The 23,570-nt window shown below is 46.3% G+C and overlaps 1 protein-coding gene across 1 annotated transcript in view; it reads left to right on the top strand.

Moving 5' to 3' along the window:
* Positions 1-23,570, top strand: part of ELP6 (elongator acetyltransferase complex subunit 6) — a 418,952-nt gene that overhangs the window by 218,754 nt on the left and 176,628 nt on the right. The window contains exon 5 of the mRNA XM_069645832.1: positions 2,575-2,699. Coding sequence (XP_069501933.1) covers positions 2,575-2,699 — 125 coding nt within the window. The remainder of the gene's footprint in view (positions 1-2,574; positions 2,700-23,570) is intronic.

Below are 23,570 nucleotides of genomic sequence, written 5' to 3'. Positions count from 1 at the left end.
TGCAGTGATCACCAGGGTCTGCCATTTACAGACACCTTCCTGCATGCAGATGTCTGGGTTACCCCCAAGATGTCCAGGCCAAGCTTCTTGATATGCATTTTGACATGGCCATCTGTTTTGGGGCAAAGGCCGAGTAGTCCCTGGAGAAGACATTTTAAAGTCTCCAAGGCCACAGACAAGATCCCTTTGTTTAGCAGTTTCCACACAAGCCTGCCTCGACTTGCTCCAGGGGTGCTTCCTTTCGGACTGTTTGCTTACTGTGCTGGAGCAAGAAGACCTGCAGCAAGCAGATCCACTGGTGCTTTCATGGCATACATGACATGTGGGACACAGCAACAGATTTGTGCTTGGAGAGTTCACATACTACACAATCAGTGGTTGGTGCTGTACTGTTTGCCTTAAATATACTGTCATTGAAAGCACTGCATTTTGTATGGAAGGCCTTGTATAAAGGTAAGACAGACACAAGTGACCACAGTTCAAGGGTGTTTATTGAACTTTAACAAAGTTGTGATAAACTCCTATCTAATCCAGAGCTATAGACAGGAGCAAGCTACGACTATCAAATAATAATAATGCAGTCCTAGTGTCGTCTTGTCAAAATAAAAATAAAAAATGAATAAACAAACAAACAAAAGGGCATATACTAAAAAAACTATTGTCAATCATTACTGCTAAATACAAATAGTGTGGGGAAATGTTCATGAAAAAGAAAGAAGTGTTCACAAAATGATAAGTCAGGATGTTCAGGCCGTTGGCCTCCCTTCCCACGTTTTCGGCACGGGACAAGGTGGTTCACTCGAGGATAGCAGACTCTCGGGCTTCTTCGGCACAAGGACACAGTTCCATTACCAACATCGGGGCCTTCTGTGCCTAAGTCTCTTAAGTTATCAGTCTCTTGATTCAGAGAGCCTGATGTACCAAATCAAACGAAAAGTTCCTTTACAAGTACTTGAGTTGGGCGATTCACTCTTCACCCTGGATCCCCCTCAGCCAGGATCAGATCCCCTTCTCCAATGTTCAGAGAATATCTTTTCTCGGGTGATTCACGGTTCATCTCTGATCTACCTCAGCCAGGCTCAGATCCTTCCTCTTACACAACCAGTCTCCCTCAGCCGGGCTCGGACCAATTGCAGTTTGTATTAGCTATTGAAGACTTTCAAATGTGCACAGGGTTTAGCTTGACCAGGACCACTTTGTTTTCACAATTTTACACTATCAATTTGATACCTAACAGAGACCTTCGAATGAGCACCCATGTGGTGTCGGACCACCCTGTTTGTTATCTATTGTGGCTTCAAAATTTCAGTCACTTCTTGGATGTTAAATTATATCCGCATCGCTCATCACATACGCTTCATACTCTGTTCTTTGCAGATTTTTTTCATACAATGTTGCCGCTTGCAACCTTGGTTCTAACACAGACCGGTCTGCTATCAGTCTCCCCGACTCACCGGCTGTGCTGACTTTACTGGTGCTGCTTTGTTGTAGGAGCCAAGGACAGTACCACGGCGGCAATCGCTCCTCCCCGCCTTTGCTATCGATGCGGCAGGGCCCCGGGTACCTTCGACACACAATGTACCTTCATCCAGCTTTAATTCCGGGTATTATGTTTCTTATCCTCGAGGGCTCGGGAACGTAGCGGTTTTCCACCGAAAAGGCCAAGGGCAATTCCCTCCTTGCAACCCTTTCTGGTCTTACCGTCTTTCTCCTCGTATTAAACTTCCATCTTGGAACTGCTGCTTCCTCGTGTGTTTTGCCTTGCTCAGAGTGTGCTTTCATGCTCCGCCTTTTATCCATGTGGGGAAGTGTGATGGAAGTCAGGTGTGTGTAATTATCAGTAATTGCATGACTCTGCCTGACCCTTGTGTTGGGACATGTCAGGTATACGACTCGGGTGTTAGTCCGTTTTCTCTCACAGTGAACTGTCTGTGAGAAAGTGTTTGTGTCGGGGAAAGGTGCGGAGGGTTGAGTTCCTAGGTATCCTATCTTGTATGATGGGGACAAGGTGTTACAGGGAAGGGGATACCACATCTCACCATCCGGCGTCCCACTTCCCGAAGACCCCTCATCCAGGTGATCCTCCCGCACTGGTCCCCCCCAAGAACTGGATCCAAAAGCGATGGCATTGTCATGGCCACCTGGATGACAGATCCCCGTGGGCTAGCGGGTGAGACACCTTCTGGTTTCTCACAATTTATTAGTGCTTAAGATGACAATATATATAGGCAAACCGTAAAATCCCAGCGTGGTTCAGGCTGTGCGGCCTGCTGGCTGCAGCCAACAGGGCAGGCCTGAAAGGGACCTGCGCTCAAGGCACCATGCCAAAATGGCCAGTGCCAAAAGCGCTCCGCCATAAGGTCCGGCTTCACGTGGCGGTTCGATTTTTATTATCCACATAGGTACAAAATGCATTTTTCAACTGATGCGTACTGAGCTTTTGGAAATCTGTTGTCTTAACATTGAAACATTAACATTAACATTGAAAGATGATTGTGACAGAAGATAAATTACTGTAAAAAGAATGCCTATTTTAATTTAATGGTGGAATGGCTTTGTTTTTTAACTTCACAGGGAGTTAATTTAACAACTGCTAAGGACCGAGGGCAATTGGTGTTCCTGGAAGGCCTCAAGTCATGCTGTGATGTCCTGTTTGGAGAAGAACATGCCTCCAGAGAGTCTCTGCTTCAGTTTTTGAGGTAAGTGTAAGGTTGACCAATAACTATCATTGGATATCATCAGTGCTTTCTCTGGGCTGTTTAAACACTGAGACGAGTTTCTAGCTAGACGGCTTAACAAACATGCACTCTTGATTTATGGGGCCTGTAACAAGGTAACTTGACGACACAAGGATTGAAACCTTTGACCTGCAGATTGTGCACACAGCTTGCCCACTCAGTTACCTTACTGTTGTAAGTGGGATATACAATGTTTGCAGGGGGGGTTGCACTTCCCAACATTTACACATGATTCTTGTTGTACACCAGCTGCCACAGATAAGCAACCCACAAGCCTGCTTCACTTCCTTTGCATAACTTTTATCTGGCCAGTTAGTCATATTCCCATTATCTGAAGTCCCCAGTCCCAGTAAAGTACCAGTGCATTTTACTCATTTGTGTATCTTAGCCACACTATCCTTTGGTCGGTCTGTAAGGTAGCTCAGCAGGGCACTACACCTGCAGCACATATCTGTGTACAACCAACTTGTCACAGGTTCAGGTTGGCAGGTTGGTATTTATCCTCCTTCCATGATGGATTGCTCAGAGTGCCTCAGGTTTGTTTGTTTGGTTGGGATTGGCAATGATTCCAGTTTGGATTCAAAGAGCTCCCTTAACTAGCTGAGAAATCCCCCAGCAGACGCTGGCACAAAGTAGTTGGTAGTAGTGGTGGAAGCTTAAGTAGGCCAGCATAGAGCCAGGGCATACAAACGGGAGTGTGCCAACAGAATAGTAAGTTAATTAATACACCTAGAGGAAACACAGGAGCCAGAACCACATTAGGGAGTAAAAAGACAAGCAAATGGAATTTGCTCACAATATGTACTAAAGTCACAAATTGCCTCAACTCCCCTGCAAACTGGACAATGTTGAAACATGCCTGCACTAAGGAAAATGGCATTCAAACTTTTGTTTTGTGGACCTCTATATTCTCTAGATTCAGCACGTTATGCCTAAAGACACATGACACTGTGTTTTCTGCTGTGGTCCTAGCAAAGGAAATTGTGGTAATGAGGTCCGAGGTCATGATTATTCCATGTGTTATATGCTGGATCAGCAAATTAATAATTTGCAATAAAATGTACGTTTTCAGTGTGATCGCTTACCCACTGCAAACGCCTAGTGGGATCGGTCTCACATACTTTCTGTAGGGGAGGCATTGTATCACAAGTAAGACACTGACACAAAAGGCACAATTTTAAAACCTGTATTATATAGGAAAAAGTCCTATTCTGCCCTATAACTAGGATGGGAGCAGTCTCAACCATCAAATAATAAACAAAACAGTCCTAGTGGAGTCTGTCAAATCAAAATGGCCTATGCTAACAAAACCTAATGCCTGCCCTATCTCTTGTACCAAAAAGTGTATTAAGGAAATATGTATGTAAAGGAAACATCAGTGTTCAAAGATGAAGAATAAATGTCGCTGAATCGGCTCTCCTCCCCACATTGGATAAAACGGAGTAAGGCAGTCCCTGTAGGCAGGATGACACACTGTGGCTCTGGTTTTCAACACAAAATGGTTCCAAAATGTGGATCGCGGCCCGCCTGGCCTTCCACGTTAAAGTCTCTTTCCACACTTCCAAATAACGTTTCAACAATAGGTTCACGTAGGTCCCCCTCTGTCGAGCTCAGACCTTTCACAACCAAGTTCACGTAGGTCCCCCTCTGTCGGGTTCAGACCTTTCACAACAAAGTTCAACAATACTGTTCCCCAAGCTTATTACACTTCGGGTCTCCCTCAGTTGGGCTCAGACCATTTTCAGATGTCAACGACATTCAAATGTGTGTGGCTTTCTTTATAGACCTCTGCAGGACCACTTCAGTTCAAAAGTCTGTTCATGTTTTTACTCTCCCCTTCTCTCGGGGTAACTTTTCCTCACTTTGCTTTTACAGTTCATTCACTTTATTGCTACAAACAATGCGCTTTTCACAGAGACTTTCGAATGGGCTACTTCCTTTCACTGGACCAATCCATTACTCGGTATCGCTAATCTCACAGCTGTCCTTACTTCAAAGTTCATTCACAGATCTTCCTTTCTTCGCGTCTCATATACACGTGTGCAGCTTTCACTTGCGATATAATGTTGCCACTTCAAACTTTCTTTAACACACACCGTTCTCTCAGGTCGCTTGGCAACTCACCGGCTGTAATGCGTTTCTTTCTTGTTTTTACAATTTTCAATTCACGAATAAAGATTAGTACCAGACGCTTGGCCTCGCCTCCCCAACTCTGCCGTTCACCCGGGAGCCTTCTGATTTGGGATGTGGCCTTCTCCATGTGTGTTTTGCGACCTGTTGATGGCAACAACCTCTGGGGTTTCCGACCCGCTGCTCTCGTCCCTTGGTCCATTGCTTTGATCCAGTAGGTTCACCTTCGCCCCAGAAGTTCTGCTCGTACTACTTTTCTAACTTGCTCAGAGTGTGTATCTATGTTCTACCTTTTATCTGTGTGAGGAGAGCTAATTGGTATCAGGTGTGTGCACTTATAGTCAAGTGCCTGACTTTGCACTCTAAGTCCCCCTCTTCCTTGCCCCAGTGTTTGTGTTTAAAGAAATGGTGGACCTCGGCGAATCCTATAAAAATGGGATGAGTTAGGTGAACAAAAAAGGGGGGGGAATACCGCATCTCACAAATGGCTGCCTCACCCCCACTCCCCGAAGCCCCCTCACCCAGGTGATCCTCCCGCACTGGTCCCCCCCCCAAGAACTGGATCCAAAAGCGATAGCTGTGTCCTGGCCACCTGGATGACCAGTCCCAAAAGACTAGTGGGTGAGACACCCTTTGGTTTCTCAAATTCCTCACATTGACTGCCAAAGTGTTCTCATACATTTTTAAAATGTAAAGTCTTGAAACTAGGAATCAAAATGCTCACAATTTGTGCCCTTGATTATGTGAACTCAATTGAATTTGTACTCTAGTTGGATTTTCTGTTGCTCTGCAAAGACATAAACTCTGCAATCCACAGTGCCGACTTCAATGCTGTGTAAACTAGTGTACTTGACCTGTTTTAATTTAACACCTACCTGCTTGGTGTGGTGGGTATTTTGTTCAATTGTTTTAGAAAAAACAACTCTCCTCTTTTAAGGAAACTGATCTGAGCGTGGATGCAAAAAGATGAATACAATTAGCACCCCCTTCATTAAGGAAAGTTAAAACCACAATTCACCTAGAATAGAAAACACTTCTTCAAAATTCATCTATAAAGAAAAGAAATGTCATTAGTGGCTTCAAATACAATATAATGTATCAGTCATTACTGTGACGAATCTCAGGGCATTGTCACTGCTTCCATAGGGCGAGCCCTTTCCCATGAGGCCAGGGCAGTGAGTCCGCTACCCGATAGTCCCCCGTGGGTGGTACTCAGCGGGTGGATCTCATGGGGAAGAAACCCCCTGTGGGACCAGTGACAACCATATCGGGAGAATGCGGTATCCCCACCAATCACCTGACTGTACACCTCCGTCTACAACCTTAATAACAACCCCTACCCTAATATGGTCATGAGTTATTGTCACCCTACCATTTCCCTAGAAAGTACTGGAACTATGAAGAGTACAACCGACCCACGGGAGATCATGGGTAGAAGTACTGAGACGGAAGAAGAACTCCATTGAATCTCAGGAGAACACGTAGATTAAAGGTAGTGAGATGAGGAGGAGGTACAGAGCCATGAAGATTACTCTTAAGAACCATAATGAGCAGCCTAGTGGTTGCCGGCTACTCATTGGTTCAAGCAGAGTAGAAAAGGAGGAAAGACTCGGGAAGCAGTTTTCTAGTCCTTCCTGGAGGAGCTGCAGGAGCCAGCACGGTGCGGGAAGATGGAAGGAGGCAGACCAGCACACCAAGAGGGGAGCTGGGAGGACCAGGGCCAGTCCAGAGTGGACGCATCGGAAGGCGAGCTGGCAGAGAGAAGCTCCTGGCGTTCATGAAGTTTAGAATGCACGTGAAGGGAAGACCGCGCTACCCAGAGAAAGATTGAGATTGCAGTGTTCCCGGGCGGACCAGAGGCCACTGCAAGGTTCCTTAGAGGTAGCGGGAGCACTCAGGCTGGCTGATGGGGAAACTAAGAAGGTGCAGTTAGCATCTTCATAGTCGCAGTACCTGGCAGGGTAGTGAACCAGGTCTGTCCCCCAACTAGAGAAACGTAAGGGTCTGGAACTCGCTACACAAGAGTAACACAAGTCCTCTTCCTTGTGGCGGCACTTGGGAGGAGAGGGCCCGAAGTACCCAAACACAAAGAAAAGGGTCTGGGACCCATCATATTACAGTAACACGAGTGATCTTGCTTGTGGTGGTGGTACTTTAGAGAAAAGGGCTCCAAGTACCTGCATGCAAAGAAGAGGGGTCTGGGACCCACTACACATGAATTGTCTTCCTCATGGTGGTACTTGGGAGAAGAAGGCTCCAAGTACCCGCAGACAAAGAGGGGTCTGGGACCCACTACAGGAGAACCACGTAAGCCATCTTCGTCGTGGTGGTACTTGGGAGAAGAGGGCTCCAAGTACCCGAACATAAAGAAGAGGGATCTGGGACCCACTCCCATGAGAAGAAGGGAAACCACAGAACAATTTACTAAGGACCATACTTGGCAGGGAAGTGAACCAAGTTGGCGCAAGCTGAAAGAGGAGGAATCGGGGCAAGGGAGGCATTGTCCCTGGTAGTTCTGTCGCTAGAGACAGAAAATTACCAAGAGAAGGAACATGGGCAAGGGAGTCAAATGGGCCTCATTACGAGTCTGGCGTTAACCCTGCCAGTGCTTCCGGTGGGTTGCCGCTGGACTCGTGACATTTTACCGGCACCTAGCTTGCCTGTGCCACCAGGACATTAAAAGTCCCAGTCGGACCGGCAAGCTAGATGCCGGTAAATGTTGTTCCCCATTGCTGTGGAGTCCCATAGCACTATGTGGAGTCCCATAGGACTCCATGGGAATGGGTTCACGGAAGCCCTGGCACTGTTTCTAACTGTGCCAGCACTTCCGTGAAGTCTGCCTACTGTGGCCCCTGCTCCCGGCAGCTTCATACCTGTTGGGTGCAGCAGCCCCGGAAGGCAAACTTGTAATTTGCTGGTATGGAAACAAGGGCGCCGGTGAGCTTACCGGCACCCTTGTTTCTGGACCTACAAAGTCGTAATGAGGCCCATTGTGTCTGGTTGTTATGTTGCAGGAAACAGAGAATTGTCAAGAGAAGGAACCAGGGCAAGGGAATCTTCGCCCCTGGTTGTTGCGAAGCTTGTGTTACAGACAAATATCTTAGATTTTTATGGAACTTTGTTTTACATTTACGAACCTTGAGTTTGAAACTCTTGTTGATAGGAGCCGTCTTGAAAAAGGGCAACATGACTTGAAGAAGGACATTCTTCCAGAACAAGTCTTCCCTTACTTTGATAATATCAACAGTCTATTCTTTTGTTCTATATAGTTTAGTCAATGGTGTGAGGAATAGAAATAGGCTTTTGACTTGTGACAGTGGAATATTTAATTTAGACAGACATCCTGACAGTTTCCTTAGTTTTGGTCGTGGCAAGGAAAACCCCTCATAGATATAGGGAAAGGTAGGGTTTTTCCTGATTTCCTTTTAAATTAAAGTTTATGACAACCAACATGGGCCCACTTTGTCTGAGTCCTACTTCTACACCCTTAGATTACCTACAACAAGGGCCAAAACATTAGAACTTGCCCGCAATAAGGGCAATAAGAAGACTATGCTGTAGAGAGCTCTGAGTGTTATGTTCTAGATTCAGGCATCTGCATTCACACTGCCGAACACTATTTTGAATCCAAAGCTTGCCGACACAGCCCTCATCCTTTTTATGTCTACAAATAAATAGGGTAAGATGAACACTTATTAGAAGCCGAGCGATCTGGCATTAGAGGAATATTTTTATTGTCTATGTAAATTATGGTGGCACTCATCTGCAATAAATACATTACATATATATTATATCAAAATTCACTTGGAATTGCTAAAATGTTGTTAAAACTACTTGCTGGAAAGTAGGGGAAAATACCATCAAATCACCCCCAGCAATCATTATGAAGTCAACTGTATCAAGGAATATTTGTAGAAGTTGTCTGTAATAAGGAAATGTTGTTGGAGATTGCTTGTAATGTGAGAACAAAAGTTCTAGTCTGACTCCTACTAAGGCACACAAATACCAATTGTGCCATTGAAAAACAAGGTGATGACTGGAAGGTTTCGAATTAATCTTAACCTCTGGCATTGCCCTGGGAAACCCTCCGGATCATCGTTCTTCGCCTGCCAAGCCATTACAAAAGGGAAAGACCATATGCAAATCAGACTTGGTCCCACCCCAAAAGGGGCAGTCCAGCCCAAACTGTTTGGTCTCATCCCTTCTGCAGGAGACAACAAGCATCCCCAAACATATTTCGGCCTTGTTGGGCCTCATAAGTGAGGATTAGCTTGGGTCTCTAGGCCCAGCAGGCACGGGACCCACATCTCGAGATACCCGTCCCACTCTGGGTGAATACAGCAAAACGAAAGAGGTGATGGCTGGAAGGTTTGTGCCATCCTCATTCCCAGAGGGTCAGCATCAACGTTTCCAGTAAGGTGCGCACCTGTACGGCAGCGCACCTTTGATTGGGAAGCCATGCACATTGTTTATTTTACCGCGTACATGTTGCCCGCCAATCATCATTTTATTTATTTTTTTGTTGAACAAACATTTTTTGTTTTGATTCCAGTTGACGGACTGCATGGCTCAGCCACTCACAACAAGCTGCTGCAGTCACCATCACATGCCTTTAATTTGATTGGCTGTAGCAGCGCTTGGATGCACATGCTGCACTGCTACAGCCAATCAAACACAGTTGCTTACACGGTTGCTCCTGCCCGCTCACTTCGACATTCAAGCCCTTGTGCGTGAGGCGTGGCAGCAGGCAGCCAGGCACCGTGGTTGGAGGTGCTCGGTGCAGTGACTCCAGCATTTCAGGCCTATACGCTGGGCAGTGCGCCCTGGTGTGACTGGTGAGTAAAATATACACTGGCGAGTGGCGGCTGTTTATTTAGGGCGGGGTCCCTCCGGGGGCAATTCAATAAATAATTTTAGCTGCATGCAGCATTGGTGTGAAATGGCACGTGCCCCGCTGCCTGTGACACTTCACACCGTTTTCTCTTTTAAGGACCTGCGCTCATTTGGCTTCTGCGTAATGTTGCCATGTGTGCAAGTGGACAAGGGCCTGAGCGCCAAGGTGCTGCAGTAGTAGGGCCCGGCTGAACCATGGTTGGCTTGGCTTGGCTTCCTTCTGTGCATCAGTGCACGCTGCAGACAATACGAATGATGACTGTGTTCATAGAGAGTAAACGTTCCAGCACTACCAGTGGGACTCGTGCCCACGGATTCACCTCTCCACTCTTACCTGATGGCAGCAGATTGCATTCTGGGGCTTGTAAGCCACGTGCAGAACTACAAATCCAGCATGCAAAGCCCGGGCCCAAATGACAGTGGCTCCCTGTGTTTAGGCCAGAGGGTAGCTCTTTAAACAGCTCAGTGTTGACTCGAGCACCTGCTGCAGTGATCTGTGTGAGACCTGGCGTGGCTATACAAAATGGCAATAGTGAGTTTTACGGTGGGCATTGGGGAGCGCATCCTGGTCCCTAGTGGTCTGTGCAACCAGAGGGCCATATGTGGTCACGGGCCATACAGCCCAGGAAAGGATAGGCACTGGCAGGCCTACTATGGTGCACTGTTCACTAGCCCACACAGCTAGTCGTGTATGCGCACATGGGTGCTGTGGTGCCAAGGGCTGATCCGAACAAGAACTTGAGGGGGCAAGGTATTTTCAGCTTTCAGGGCACACACTTTCCACTTTATGTACTTTTTCTTTCCGAAGATTATAACGGCTACGATATGCCATTGGAAAGGATGGGTGCTGCTCACCCTGATATGTTGACCCTCTCGTAAGTCGGTGCTCATGAGTTGGGCAGCATGGATGTCGTGGGCTGCCCAGTTGGCACTGTGTGGGCAACGTGCCCATGTGAGGGAAATCCAGGGGCATGGGCAGGAGAGTTGTATTGCACATGTACACTGTACCCATTGGCTGTCAACACACTGCATGTTGTTGTTACCGCTATTTACACAATTTGTTGTACGGTGTTGTTTTGTAACTCCTTCAGCTGTTGAACTGGTACATCAAACGCGGGGGCACTTGCTCATCTCACGCTGTGGAGTGAGGAATACAAATGTTATTTATCCTGTTCCACTTGCAACTCTGCGCTCATCTCCCAGAGAGACGGAAAACCTGAGAAATCAGTGTAGGCTTTATAGAGGCAAACCTAGGAGGTGGGCCTGCTTTACCCATGATTTCATTATATTTCAGCAACTTCCTAGGTGCGGCTGTCTCGCGGCATAGCTGCAGATTTGCTCTGTGTCCTGTGCCACACCTTGCCCCATTCCTGTCATCATTTTGCATGTTGGCCCATGTGGTCCAATAGTTATATGAGAACCTGTACTACAGCACTCGTGCTGTTTTGCTAAGCGCTTTACATGTCGCCTTTTTTTTCTTTTTCTACGCCCATCCCCAAGCCACTGGTAGCTCTCCATGTGAACACTAAACACCCTTTCTATGATGTCTGAATGGAACACGTAGATCAGCAGAAGCCAACCCCGTCAGCCGCCAGGTGTTTGGGCCTACACAGCTCCCATCAGCCCATGTCGTCCTAGCTATGTCGTCCTAGCCAGTGCTGCAGGACCTGGAGTTGTATGCCAAGTCAAATGGAGGGTGACCGTTTGGCTACCACTGGTTTTGTTGCTCCTAAAACGCTGGGTGGGCTTGGTCTCTTATAAGAGGGCTGCAGCGGTGTGCAACGAACTGTTACGTCAAGCTGACATGGTGATACTGACCACTGTAACACAGGCTCTGCTGCAGGGTGTCCTGGCATGGGTTAATAGAATAGTGGCGCTAGTGATGTTGAGGGAATTCTTCTGACCCGAATAACATACATAATGCCAACATACCTCGAATTTGCTTCACCCAAATACATATTTAAATCCCTGGTGAAATCTGAGAAGTCAAACTTAATTTTGTAACCTAGAAACATCAGTTTGTAAACCAACGATGTCTTCAGTTAAGTGGCAATGGATTTCTGACAAAGAGCAGAGCTGGGTTCAGGAAGAAGCTTGCCAAGTCTGGGGTTTGATTTACAGAGGGCTGTAGCTTTCTTTTGAAGCCCTGCCCTACACATGTAGGGTGACGGACGGTCCTCCTCGTCTCTTAATTTGCTCCATTTCAGTTGGGTTTGCGATTCCATATCTCCTCCGATAAGAACATGCATGAATGGCCTGGCACACTGGCTGGTTCAGAATAGCAGGATGCCTGATCAGACTTTACTGCATTAATGAAGGCTTCTAGTACTAGTCTGTTAGCTCCACTGGAAAACGCAGAAAACGTGGTGCCAGACAGAGCAGTCCGCGTGGGTAGCCCTACCTCCCCGGTACACACGCAGACCTTCCACAGTCTCCAGCTTTGTTCTTTCTGTTTATCCGGTACATACTACCGGTATACATTTAGCTGTCTTAGTTCAATTTATTTTCTTAATTGATTGTAAAACAATTTACTTTGTAATGTGCTACCTGGCTGCTAGCTACTATACCAGCCCCAGAGTCCCGCCCCACCCCCACCCGCCCCACGTTCCTTCATCTTTATATTTATTGTTCATGTTGAATAAAATAGTAAAAATTCTATACTAAACCCGTCCTTGTTAGAGTGTTGCCTCTTGCTGGACCTCTGATTTGGTTGCACAACACTAAGAGTCCTCTTATGATGCTGTACTAGTAGTGTAGTCACTCTTTACTTGGCAACTTTCTGAGACTGTCGGGTTAACTTGCGGACCAGCGCAATCTGACATTACGTGATTCAGTGCTTTTTATACAGTGTCCATCCATACACCCACTTCTATTAAGTTGTCTTTGTCATTAATCATGTTCATGTATTGCTTATTTCATTAAACCAATAGAAAGCATTTCCTTTATATTCCATACATTTAGTGAACTGAGAATGCAGGAGGTGCTAATGCTGTGATACTAATATTAATTTGTGAGGCAGAATATGTGTTCCACTAGAAGAACCCCTCTGTTCTTGTACCAATCCATCATAAAAAGAAAGATCTTGCTAATGTTTAGAGATGTAAAAGGACACAATTTGAGATGAACCAAAGTCCCTTAAAGTGGAGCTTGTTGGCCGCAAATTCGAATTCCTCGCTTGCACACTGTGGAATCGGATCACTAAGCACTTACTCACTGGTGGGGTGCCGGGCCGGCGCCGCCAACCACCACCAGTCTGGCGGTGTATCACTCAGTTGCGCACATGACTGAAAAACAGCCCACAAACAACTATTCTTTGGCACACACAGCCCAAAATAGTTAGAGGGAACATTGGTCAGCATGCTCTAAAAATAGCCAGTTTCCCTGAACACCACTCTTCGTACATCTCAGCCTTGTGGGCTACTCCCTTTGGGAACCCTTCTGTCGATCTAGTTGAATGGCCAGACTTTTTTCCTATGAGTGAGTCGGATACGATTGTGGTCATATATAATCATGGCTACAAGGTGCCTTAGTGAGCAAGGTCTAGGCATGAATCCTTATGATAACTGGTGACACGGATCTGGACAATTTTGCCCCTTCTCCCCAGAGGGTAGCCCTCCCCCTTTGTGGCTAGGGAAGTGATCCCACTACACAAGACCCTCCCTAGGGGTCTGGGCAAGTGAGACCTCACTGGGAGTGACCTCCCTCTTGAGGACAATGATTCCCATTCCAATAAGGAACTCCCAGTCCAAAAGACCCTTGCTACCTACTGTTACTCACCACTCCGAAATAGGCCGAAGATGCAGAGAAGTGACCTTGGAGATGATGGTGGTACAAGAATCGATATTCAGCCTTCCATCCCAGCTCCCCTGAGTACAAGACTCCGGCTTCCTCAAAGAGGGGCTCTTTTCCACAATGTACCTCTCTGCTGTTTCAGTTGGGACAGACAGGTGTCAATTGAATAAAAGAGCGGGGAGAACACACACCGCCAATAACAATGCTCTAAAGGAATACAAAGATATTAGACATTGTTGAGGTAAATGCAAGTGATTAGAACAGTTGAATTAAATGGGCAACTACTTAGATAGGTATTGGAGTGGAGCTTCCCCGGGGTGGATCTACAAGGAATAATACAAAATGAGTGGAAATGGTCTAATTCAATATTGGTCCCAACTATATATAGAATTGATAACAACTAACCTGAATAAGGATATATTGCGGAAAGGAATCCAGGAAACAGAAGACAACGACAGGAGAAAATAACAAACAGGGATGTTAGTATAGGGAAGTGGCCCCGGACGGCACGAGGGTCGCACTAGTGCCGGGTTGGTGCAGTTTTCAGGAAAGCGTTTATATGCACTTAAGGACAATCTCACAGGAAAGTCACTCAATGTCCCAGAATCCAACAAAAGACAAATATCCAAACAAGTCGTGGAGATAGCCAATTAAGTATGTATCTGAGCACACATGTATCCAGAGTAGTAGTAGAAAAGTTCCAAATAGTCGACAGCAATTTGGTTCCGAGTGCAGAAGCAGCAACCTGGAATGAAGTACCCCAAGAGACAGAAGGGAGCCGGATTCAGTAACCTTCCGAGTCAAACAACCAGACGAGCACAACAGGAATAAAGGAGGAGACGAGGCAATCCAGTAGTCAGGCAAAGGTCAAAACCAGGAGTTCAGATGAGGAATCGTGTAGGAAGACACGAAGAAGTAATAGACGAAACCGCGTGTAGCTTGTAACGCTAATTAGCAGCAACGAGCCCCTTGGAAGACGGTGGTTTTATAGTCGTAAGAGGGGCGTGTCTTGCCGTACATCTTCCACGTATAAGACGTGTCAGCTGACCCAGAGTCCATCGAAGTTTGTACAGACGCCATGGTAGCCTGTATCTGGTCCATAGAGGAGCTTGTAAAGAAGTCGTACTCTGCAAGGAGGCCCGCGGGGAAGCCTGAAGTGTAACAGGGTGTTAAAAAGACTTTGATATCTCCTGCTATGGCTATAACCAACAAAGAACCTTTTTCCACTCTATTGGCTTCATGTACGTAGTCTGAATGTCATAATCAAAGAAGACACCGTTCTTTTTGTTCTGCTGACGTGCTTAAGAAGAGACTCCTATGGAGGGATAAGAGTCACCACTACGTAGAGACAAGCGTCTACGGAGATGATGTCCTGGAGGGGCGTAGCTATGCCAAGCCCCGGAGCCAGCGGTGGCATGGGAGAAGCGAGACCTGCTAGCTGGAGGCTACGAGGTGGGTACTCTGACCGAGCAAGAGGCTCCGGTCAGGAGAAGAACAGAGACGGGAAGAAAACTGTCTGCCCTGGTGGCGCAACCACTGAAGAACAGTGGTGGGCCTGGTGTACCTGGCAACAGACGCAGAGACCAGGGGACGGAAGAGAGCCTGGGTTCCTGTGCTCTACACAGCAAGTGCCTTGGCGACGAGACTAGTAATAACAGGGAAGTGAACGCTCCAAACTTGAGGACACCAGTGAGGGCTATGAACACTGCATATCAAGGCGGGAGAAACCGCCAACAGCACGGAGTCCGGGAGAGAATGGAATGGGCACACGACCCAAGTCAGAGTGTAAGAGATACTAAGAGTGTATATCAAGGTTGGGGAATCTGCCAACAACACGAGAACCTATGAGAAGCAAATGCGCACACGCCCTATATGAAAGGGATAAACCGGGCCGGGCATATGTCCTACGAGGACAAGCAAGGCTAGCTAAGCCAAGTAGGTAACGGGAACCTGTAATACCTGACCGGACAGAAGCCCTACATTTATTGATTTGACTGATAATCAATAACCCATTAATGGGCCACCAGACTTTGGGGAGTCCCAGTGCCGCAAAAGTGGGATACAGAGAAGTGTATTAAAGTGTTCCTGGAGCGATTTGATCACTGGAAAAAAAGCTGAGCAAAATAATAGAAGAATTCATCTTTTCCAAAAAGGGAGAGGAGAAGATCAACACAGAGGATATTTTGTATTTTTAACCAACTCTATCAAAGGACTTTGAACTGTGTCAATACATTTCAAAAGAAACTCTGGATCTGAGAATAAGTCACCTACGAGTTGGGCCAGGCAGAAGACTATTCCGAAGCTATTGTCCAAACCTCCCTATTCCTTTGTTATGTTTTCTAAAGTGGTAGTTACTTAGGATTTGGGCTATCGACTCTTTGTTTTTGGACTCCAACGAGCACCCTTAGTTTTTCATTTTAGAAGGTAGGCAACTTTCAACATAGCTATAGGGCTAGCTAAGCATGTGTCCTTTATTTTAAATAAACAACTGTGAAATGTGAAAAACCAGAGGTTGTTTCATTTCCTAGTCCTTGGGGATCCCATACTCAGGTGGCCAGGAAAGGCCATTGCTTTTGGATCCCGACCCTGGGGGTGGACAAGCGAGGGAGGATCACCTGGCTAGGGGGTCCTTGGGGAGTTGGCTTGAAGCAACTGATGGTTTCCCTTACCCATCAAACCCCTATCCCTGCTTATTTTATGGGAGACAACTCCTATAATTCCTCCCCACGTCATATTGACGGCACTAATGAGATGAGGAATGAGGCCAGGAAGATAACCTCCACTGATGTGCAATGGCTCTGTCCCTCTAATGAGATCAGGCAGAGCCAGGCACGTAACCCTAACTACACACACCTGCCACTTGTTAACACTCCCTGTCGGGATAAAAGGTGGCACTGAGAGAAACCAATGGGTGTCCCCCCGCTAGTCCTCAGGGACTTGTCATCCAGGTGGCCTGGACACGGCCATCGCTTTTGGATCCAGTTCCTGGGGGCGGCCCAGTGCGGGAGGATCACCTGGGTGAGTGGTCCTCTGGGAGTGGGGGTGAGACAGACTATGGTGAGACGCGGTATTCCCCCCATTTTTGTTCATCTACCCCATCCTATTTTGTAGGATTTGCTGAGGTCCCAACTCCCCACTCCCCCATGCTTTTTTTCACAAACACTGGGCCGAGGAAGAGTGTGACTGAGAGTAACCAGACTAACTCTCACTTTGCACTGGACATGTCCCGCTAATTGGGTCAGGCAAAGTCAGGCACTTTACAGTAAGTGCATACACCTAATACCAATGCTCTCCTCGCACGAATAAAAGGCAACACCTAAAGACACACTCTTGAACAAGGCGGAACACTAGTACGAGCAGAACTTCTGGGAGGAGGACGTACCTACTTGAGCAGAGCAACGGACCGAGAGACGAGAGCAGTGGGCCAAAAACCCCAACAGGCCGCAAAAGACATGTGGAAAAGGCCAGATCCCACAAGTGAAGACTGCATTGTGTTTCGAGGACACCAGCGACCCTCCCGGGTAAACAGCAGAGTTGGGGAGGCGAGGCCAAGCCTGTGGCACTAACCTTGACTCGTGAATTGGAGATAGCAAACACAAGAAACTCACACAGCTGGTGAGTTGGCAAGCGACCTGAGAGACCGGTGAGTGTGTGTTAAAGCGAATGAAGTAGCAAAAATATATTGCAAGTCAAGGCTGCATGTGTGTGGATGAGACGTGAAGAAAGGCAGACCTGTGAATTAACTTTGAAGTAAAGACAGCTGTGAGATCAGTGATACTGAGTAACGGAGTGGTCCGCCGAAAGGAAGTAGCCCACTCGAAAGTGTCTGTCAAAGGTTCATTGTTTGAAGCAATAAAGCAAATGAACAGCAAAAGTGATGTAAGCAAGAGTAAACGTGAACCAAGAGTCGAAGTGGTTCTGCGGTGGTCTGTAAAAAGAGACACGCACATTTGAAAGTCTTCGACATCCGAAAGTGGTCCGAGCTCAATTGAGGGAGACCCGAAGTATAATAAGCTCGGGGAAGGGAGCCCCCTTGCAAGTTTGTGTTGAACTTTTATGTCCGGTCTGAGCCTGACAGAGGGGACCTACTTAAACTGTGTGGTGAAAGGTTTGAGCCCGACAGAGGAGGACCTTTTTGAACTTTGTGTTGAAGTATTATTTTTGGAAATCAAGTAAAGAGACTTTAAATTGGAAGGCCAAGCAGGCCTCAATCCACGGTTTGGAACTGTTTATAGTGTTGGAAACCGAGCCAGCGTGTGTCATCCTGCCTACAGGGACAGCCTTACTCTGTGAGGTCTAACGTGGGGGGGAGATCTGGTTCAACCACCTTTATTCTTTTCACACTTTTTGTACAAGTGATAGGGCAGGCATTAGTTTTATTAGCATAGGCCATTTTGATTTGACGGACTCCACTAGGACTGTTTTGTTTATCGTTTGATGGTCGAGACTACTCCAATCTTAGTTACAGGGCAAAGTAGGAGTTTCTCCAGCCCCAACATTTTCAATAAAGGTTTTACAAATTGTATCCATTGTGTCAGTGTCATACTTGTCATACCATGCCTCCCGTACAGCGCGCACAGCCACACTCTGAGCGAGGCTGGGTACGAGAAGGAACAGCTCTTTCGGGGCTGATGCGAACTAGGCTATGGAAGTTGGAAGGCCAAGGGGCTGATCCGCAGGAGCCAGGCGAGAATTCCATACTTTTGGGAAGTTGTAAGCAGTCCGTGACCGAAACCGAGTGAGCGGAAAGAAGAAACCTTGAAAGTGCTTCAAGGCGCCCCGCTATCCTCCCGGGTGAACGATGGAGTTGGAGAGGAGCAGCAGAGGTGTTGGAAACGACCTTGACTGCTAAATGAAAGATGTTGAAGAAAGAAGCCCAATTAACACGACCAGTGAGTTATCAAAGGCAACAAAAGCATGGTGTGTGTTAAGAAAGTGATTGTAACAAGAATTGAAGGTTGCGCCTGTGCCGATAAAACACGTAATGAACAGGACAATGATTGAATCTTGAGAAAAGTATACAAAGTAAGAGAGTGGTTCTACGCGGCAGAATCACGCATTCCAAAGTCTCTGTGAAATGTTCTGAGTTATGGATGGCGAGAAACGAAGGCAAGAAAGTAACAGTGATCCTGAAAGAGAGTTGATTCCCATGTGGGCAAAAGTAAAAAGAAATAAGAAATTACAAGTACCAAGAAGTATTGGTGTTGCATATGAACTTTAAAAGATGCCAAGAGGGCACAAGTAGAGAGAATGAGAAACTACAAGTACCAAAGAGCATTAGTGGTGCGGAGATTGTTGAATGTGTAAAGCGAGGTTGAAGTGGTCATGCAGAATTCTACATAAAATACTTACAGTTTCAAAAGTCTTCGACAGTAAAAAGACATGAGGACAGAACGTGGGGAAGGGAACCCCCACAAAGAGAAAGATGGGCTTGAGCCCGGCGTAGGGCAGCCTCGGTTGAACTGTGGCAAAGTAAAAGTCAAGAGCAGAACTGTGTATTTGTGCTAAGGCGAACGACGACTAAAGAATTGATTGAACTGTTGGAAGCTTGGAGCCTAAGCCTGTACTGTTGAATTGTATCAGCAAGCCAGAGTGTGCAAGACTGATCGAACTGTGCCATCCGCCTATACTTTTTAAGAAACTCTCGAGGCCCTGTGCTACTGAACGTGGGGAAGGGAGTTGTTACCCAACCCAATTTGACATTTTATTGTTTTTTTTTGTTGTAAATTTGCTTTTATTAATTTAACAAGTGAGAGTCATATTACAAAAATTATTTCAGAGCTTATAGGTTCAAAACAGACCCAAAGAAATACACAAGAAAGAAAACATTATTCTCAACACCTGTTCTCACAGATGCATTGATCTTAGTTGGGTCGTGTAAGAGTACATGGTTACCTCGCCCCTCTTGACCCTCCCCTCCCCCACCCCTATGAGTCATGCAGTTCATAGTTTAGTCATTGCAGGGTGTTGCAGCTGTGGATCACAATTTGCGTGTTTTGTAGGGAACACTTCCAGAAAGGGGGCTCATGAGAGTAGTACCTAGGCGCTTTTTTAGGTTGTTTCTTGTCCATTGCTTTTGCGAGTGTCAATTCTATTACGAAAAAATCCACTGGTGAGGTATTTGTTCTTGAAGTCCATCCATAGGGCCTCAGTCTGAGGTGATTTGCCATGTGATGATGCTGTTATGTGTTCCGTTATACATATGTTGGTGGAAACATTGATCCATTCACTTTTGGTGGGGACTGACGCAGATTTCCATTTCATGACAAGTGTCGCTCGAGCTGCTAGTAGTAATTGTGGAATGAGGTCTCTTACCCTGATCCATTCATCTTCGTCCTTCTCGATGCTAAATAGTATGAGACGAGGGTCAGCTGCTCTGGCAATACCGTTGATCTCTTTGATCCAGCCCAGGACTTCATTCCAGAAGACTTTTATTTGTGTGCACCCCCACCACATGTGCCAATAATCGGCATCTTCACCACATCTCTGCCAGCATTTTGGATTTAGTGTTTGGAACATTTTGGAGAGTCTAACAGGGTTGTATTGCCACCTATGTAGCAAGTTGATCGCATGCAGCTTATATTGATTCGAGATGGATATTTGTGTAGCAGCTTGGCATATTGTGTCCCATAGGTCCGGGGTGATCTGTTCACCGAAGTCTTTTCCCCATCTATCTTTCAAGGAATCCGTAGACCCGCTTCCTCCCCTAATTAATTCCTTATACATCGCTGATATTAGGCCTTTAATTTCTGTTCTTGAGTCTAGTATCTTCTCAAAGGGCGTGAGATCTCATCAGTTTGGGTTTCCACATCGGTCTTGTCAGAATGCCCTTTATTTGTATGTATTAGAACGTTGATAGTGGGCCTATTCCAAGGGCTTCAGACAATTCTGGGAGTGATATGAAGGAGTCCTTGTTTTGTAGTTGTCCAACTCTCTCTAAGCCGGCTTCGTACCATGTTTGGAACCTTCCTACGTTTGGAATATGATCATTAATCCCGGGGGACCACAGATGGCTGAGAGGGGCAGGCCATGTGTTGATGTGTTGCATGTTTTTACCCTGTGTCCAAATGTCCCATATAGTGCTCAATATTGGGTGTTCTTTAATTTTCTGCGTATCCTCTTCTTGGTGGACCAGAGCCATTCATATACTGTGGCTGGCGAAAAGTAGTGGTTGTACATATTGACCCATTGGGTGTTTGTGTGGTTGCGCAGATGGGGAATCAGTACTACAAGTTGAGAAGCTTCTTAGTATTTCTGTAGGTTAGGGAGCCCAACCCCACCCTTATCTTTTGGGAGTATTAAGGTCTTGTACGGAATTCTCGCTTTCTTCCCTTGCCAAAGAAATTTAAGAATGTTTCCTTTGGTTTCATCGAAGAAATTGTTCGAGATCCTGATGGGTAACATTTGGAAGGGTTATAGGAACCGGGGGAGGGATACCATTTTGATCGCATTAAGTCGCCCCAACCATGAGATTGTGAGCTTATCCCATCTTGTCAGGTCAGCCCGGAGCTGCTTTAGCAAAGGGGGAATTTGCCTCATATAGGTCGGCAGATCTCTAGTGATTTGTATCCCCAAGTATTGTATTTTTGAGTGCTCGATTTTAAGCCCTAATGTGGAGAACTTGGTGGCATTCGTTTCTTCTTGCCCTTGTAGGGGGAGAAGTGTGGACTTGGCTTTGTTTACCTTAAACCCTGAGAGTTTCCCATATTTTACCAACAGGAAGAGAGCTCTGGGGACAGAGGTTACGGGTTAGTAATATGGAGGAGGAGGTCATCTGCATAAAGAGCTACTTTGTATTCTATTGGTCCCAATTGAATACCCTCTAATATGGGGTCTGCTCTCATTGTGATTGCTAGGGGTTCTAGAGAGAGTGCAAAGAGAATAGCAGAGAGGGGGCATCCTTGGCGGGTTCCACGTTTTAAATTGAACCATTTAGAGTATTCGCCGTTTACGAATATCAACGCCTTGGGGTCTGTGTATACCGCGTGTATTGCCTTTCTAAACCTTGGGCCCATCCCTACTTTGCGTAATACTGCTTTAAAAAATCTCCATTCCACTGTGTCAAAAGCCTTTTCTGCGTCAATGGAAAGCAGGACCGGGTCATTGGACATGGTTTGGGAAGCATGGATAAGGTGCAGTGTCTTGCGCATTGTATCCGCTCCCTGTCTGCCTAATATGAACCCGACTTGGTCAGGGTGTATGAGTTGTGGGATCAATGTTTCCAACCTTGCGGCAGGACTCTCGTATACATTTTCGCATCAAGGTTGAGTAGGGAGATAGGGCGGTACGATCCGCATTTTGTGGGGTCTCTTCCTTCTTTGGGGATAACTGTGATCAATGCTTTAGTGAACGAGTCTGGTGGGTTCCCGGACTCCATTATGTCGTTGAAGAGTTCCGTTAGGAAAGGCGTTAATGATGTGGCAAAGGTTTTATAAGGTTTTATAGAATCCGGCTGTATAGCTGTCTTCCCCAGGGGATTCGCCTATTGTTAATCTTTTTATAGCGGCCTGGACTTCCTGTTCAGATATGGGGAATTCCAGTAGTTCAATGTCTAAAGGTGGTATTCGGGGTATGTTTATTGAGGATAAGTAGGTGTCTATCTCTGGGTGTTCAGGGTCTGTTTCCGAGGAGTAAAGGGCTTCATAGAAGTTGGCGAAGCTTTCTGGGATAGTGGGGTGGGTGTGTGAGGTAGAGGGAGTATCCTCTGCAATTTTGAAACTCTTCGCTCAGCCCTTTGCTCTCGAAGTCTGGCTGCTAATAGTGCATCCGCCTTGTCTCCCTTTTCATAGAATTTTTGTTTTAGGAATCTTAGTTTGCGGACTATCTGCTCATGCTCTAGTAATTTCAGTTAGTTTCTCTTCTCTTTAGCTTTATTCATTTTCATGTCATCGATCCCTGTGTCCCTCCTGATATCGTCCTCTAGTTGACGCATTTCAGTTCGTAGTCTCTGTTCAATAATATTTCGCTCCCTTTTCTTTGTCGATCCTTCCCTTATTAGAATCTCCCTCCAGGTGGCTTTTCCCGTTTCCCACACCGTTTGTTTCGATACTTCACCAATGTTATTTATTTCAAGGAATTGGATGATTTCAGTTTCCAGTTCATCCTTGAAGACTGTGTCTTTCCAGAGGCTCTCATTGCAGCGCCATTTCCCACCCTTAGTTGGTAGATTCACCCATTACATGTCTGTGAGAACCATGTCATGGTCGGACCATGTGATTGGGGTAATCTCTGAATGTGAGGTTACTTCAGCAAGCTCTCTGGATAAGTATATATAGTCAATTTGGGTAAAAGTGCTGTGGGGTGTTGAGTAAAAGGTATAGCCTTGTTCATCTGGGTGGAGGTCTCTCCACGCATCCCTCATGTTACACATTTCCATCATTCTTGCCAATTCAGTTTGATCTGCCCTGTTCTGATGTTTCACATTAGGATTGCCAGGTTTTCGATCTCTGGGGGGGATCTGCCCCCTGATTAAAGTCACCTCCTAAGATGATGTGGCCTGATGCTTCAAATAGTATCTTAGGAATCACTCTGGCGAGGAATCTAGCTTGTCCTGTGTTTGGGGAGTAGAGGGTTGCAATTGTTACATTCACCTTACCTATTTGTCCAGTTATTAGTAAAGCTCGGCCCTCCACATCCGACCATGTCTTGGTGAGTACAAATTCTATTCCTTTCCTAATGAGAATACCCACGCCTCCCTTTCTCAGTGGACCAGAGCTCCAGAATTCTGTTTCTATACGTTTCCCTAGGATCCTTCGTTCTTCCCCTTTCATATATTTCGTTTCCTGCAAGAGGAGGAGATCAATTTCGACCCTTCGAAATTCTCTGACTACGAGTGATCGTTTCGTTGGCGAGTTGAGCCGCTTTACGTTGAGTGCCCCTACTCTTAGAGGGGCAGTTTTCCCTGTGTCAGTGTTTGAAGCCATTACTCATTGTCACAGGAAGATGCCTTCTGTTGCGTGATCGAAGTTGCTTATACATTTTGAATTGTGCGCTGCAATGGTTGTTTTGAGGTATTGT

This window comes from Ambystoma mexicanum, chromosome 2p, assembly GCF_040938575.1.
Source record: "Ambystoma mexicanum isolate Mex_15411 chromosome 2p, UKY_AmexF1_1, whole genome shotgun sequence".
Classification (NCBI taxonomy): domain Eukaryota; kingdom Metazoa; phylum Chordata; class Amphibia; order Caudata; family Ambystomatidae; genus Ambystoma; species Ambystoma mexicanum.
The sequence above is the reverse complement of the archived record's forward strand: the minus strand, read 5'-3'. Positions and strand labels throughout refer to the sequence as shown.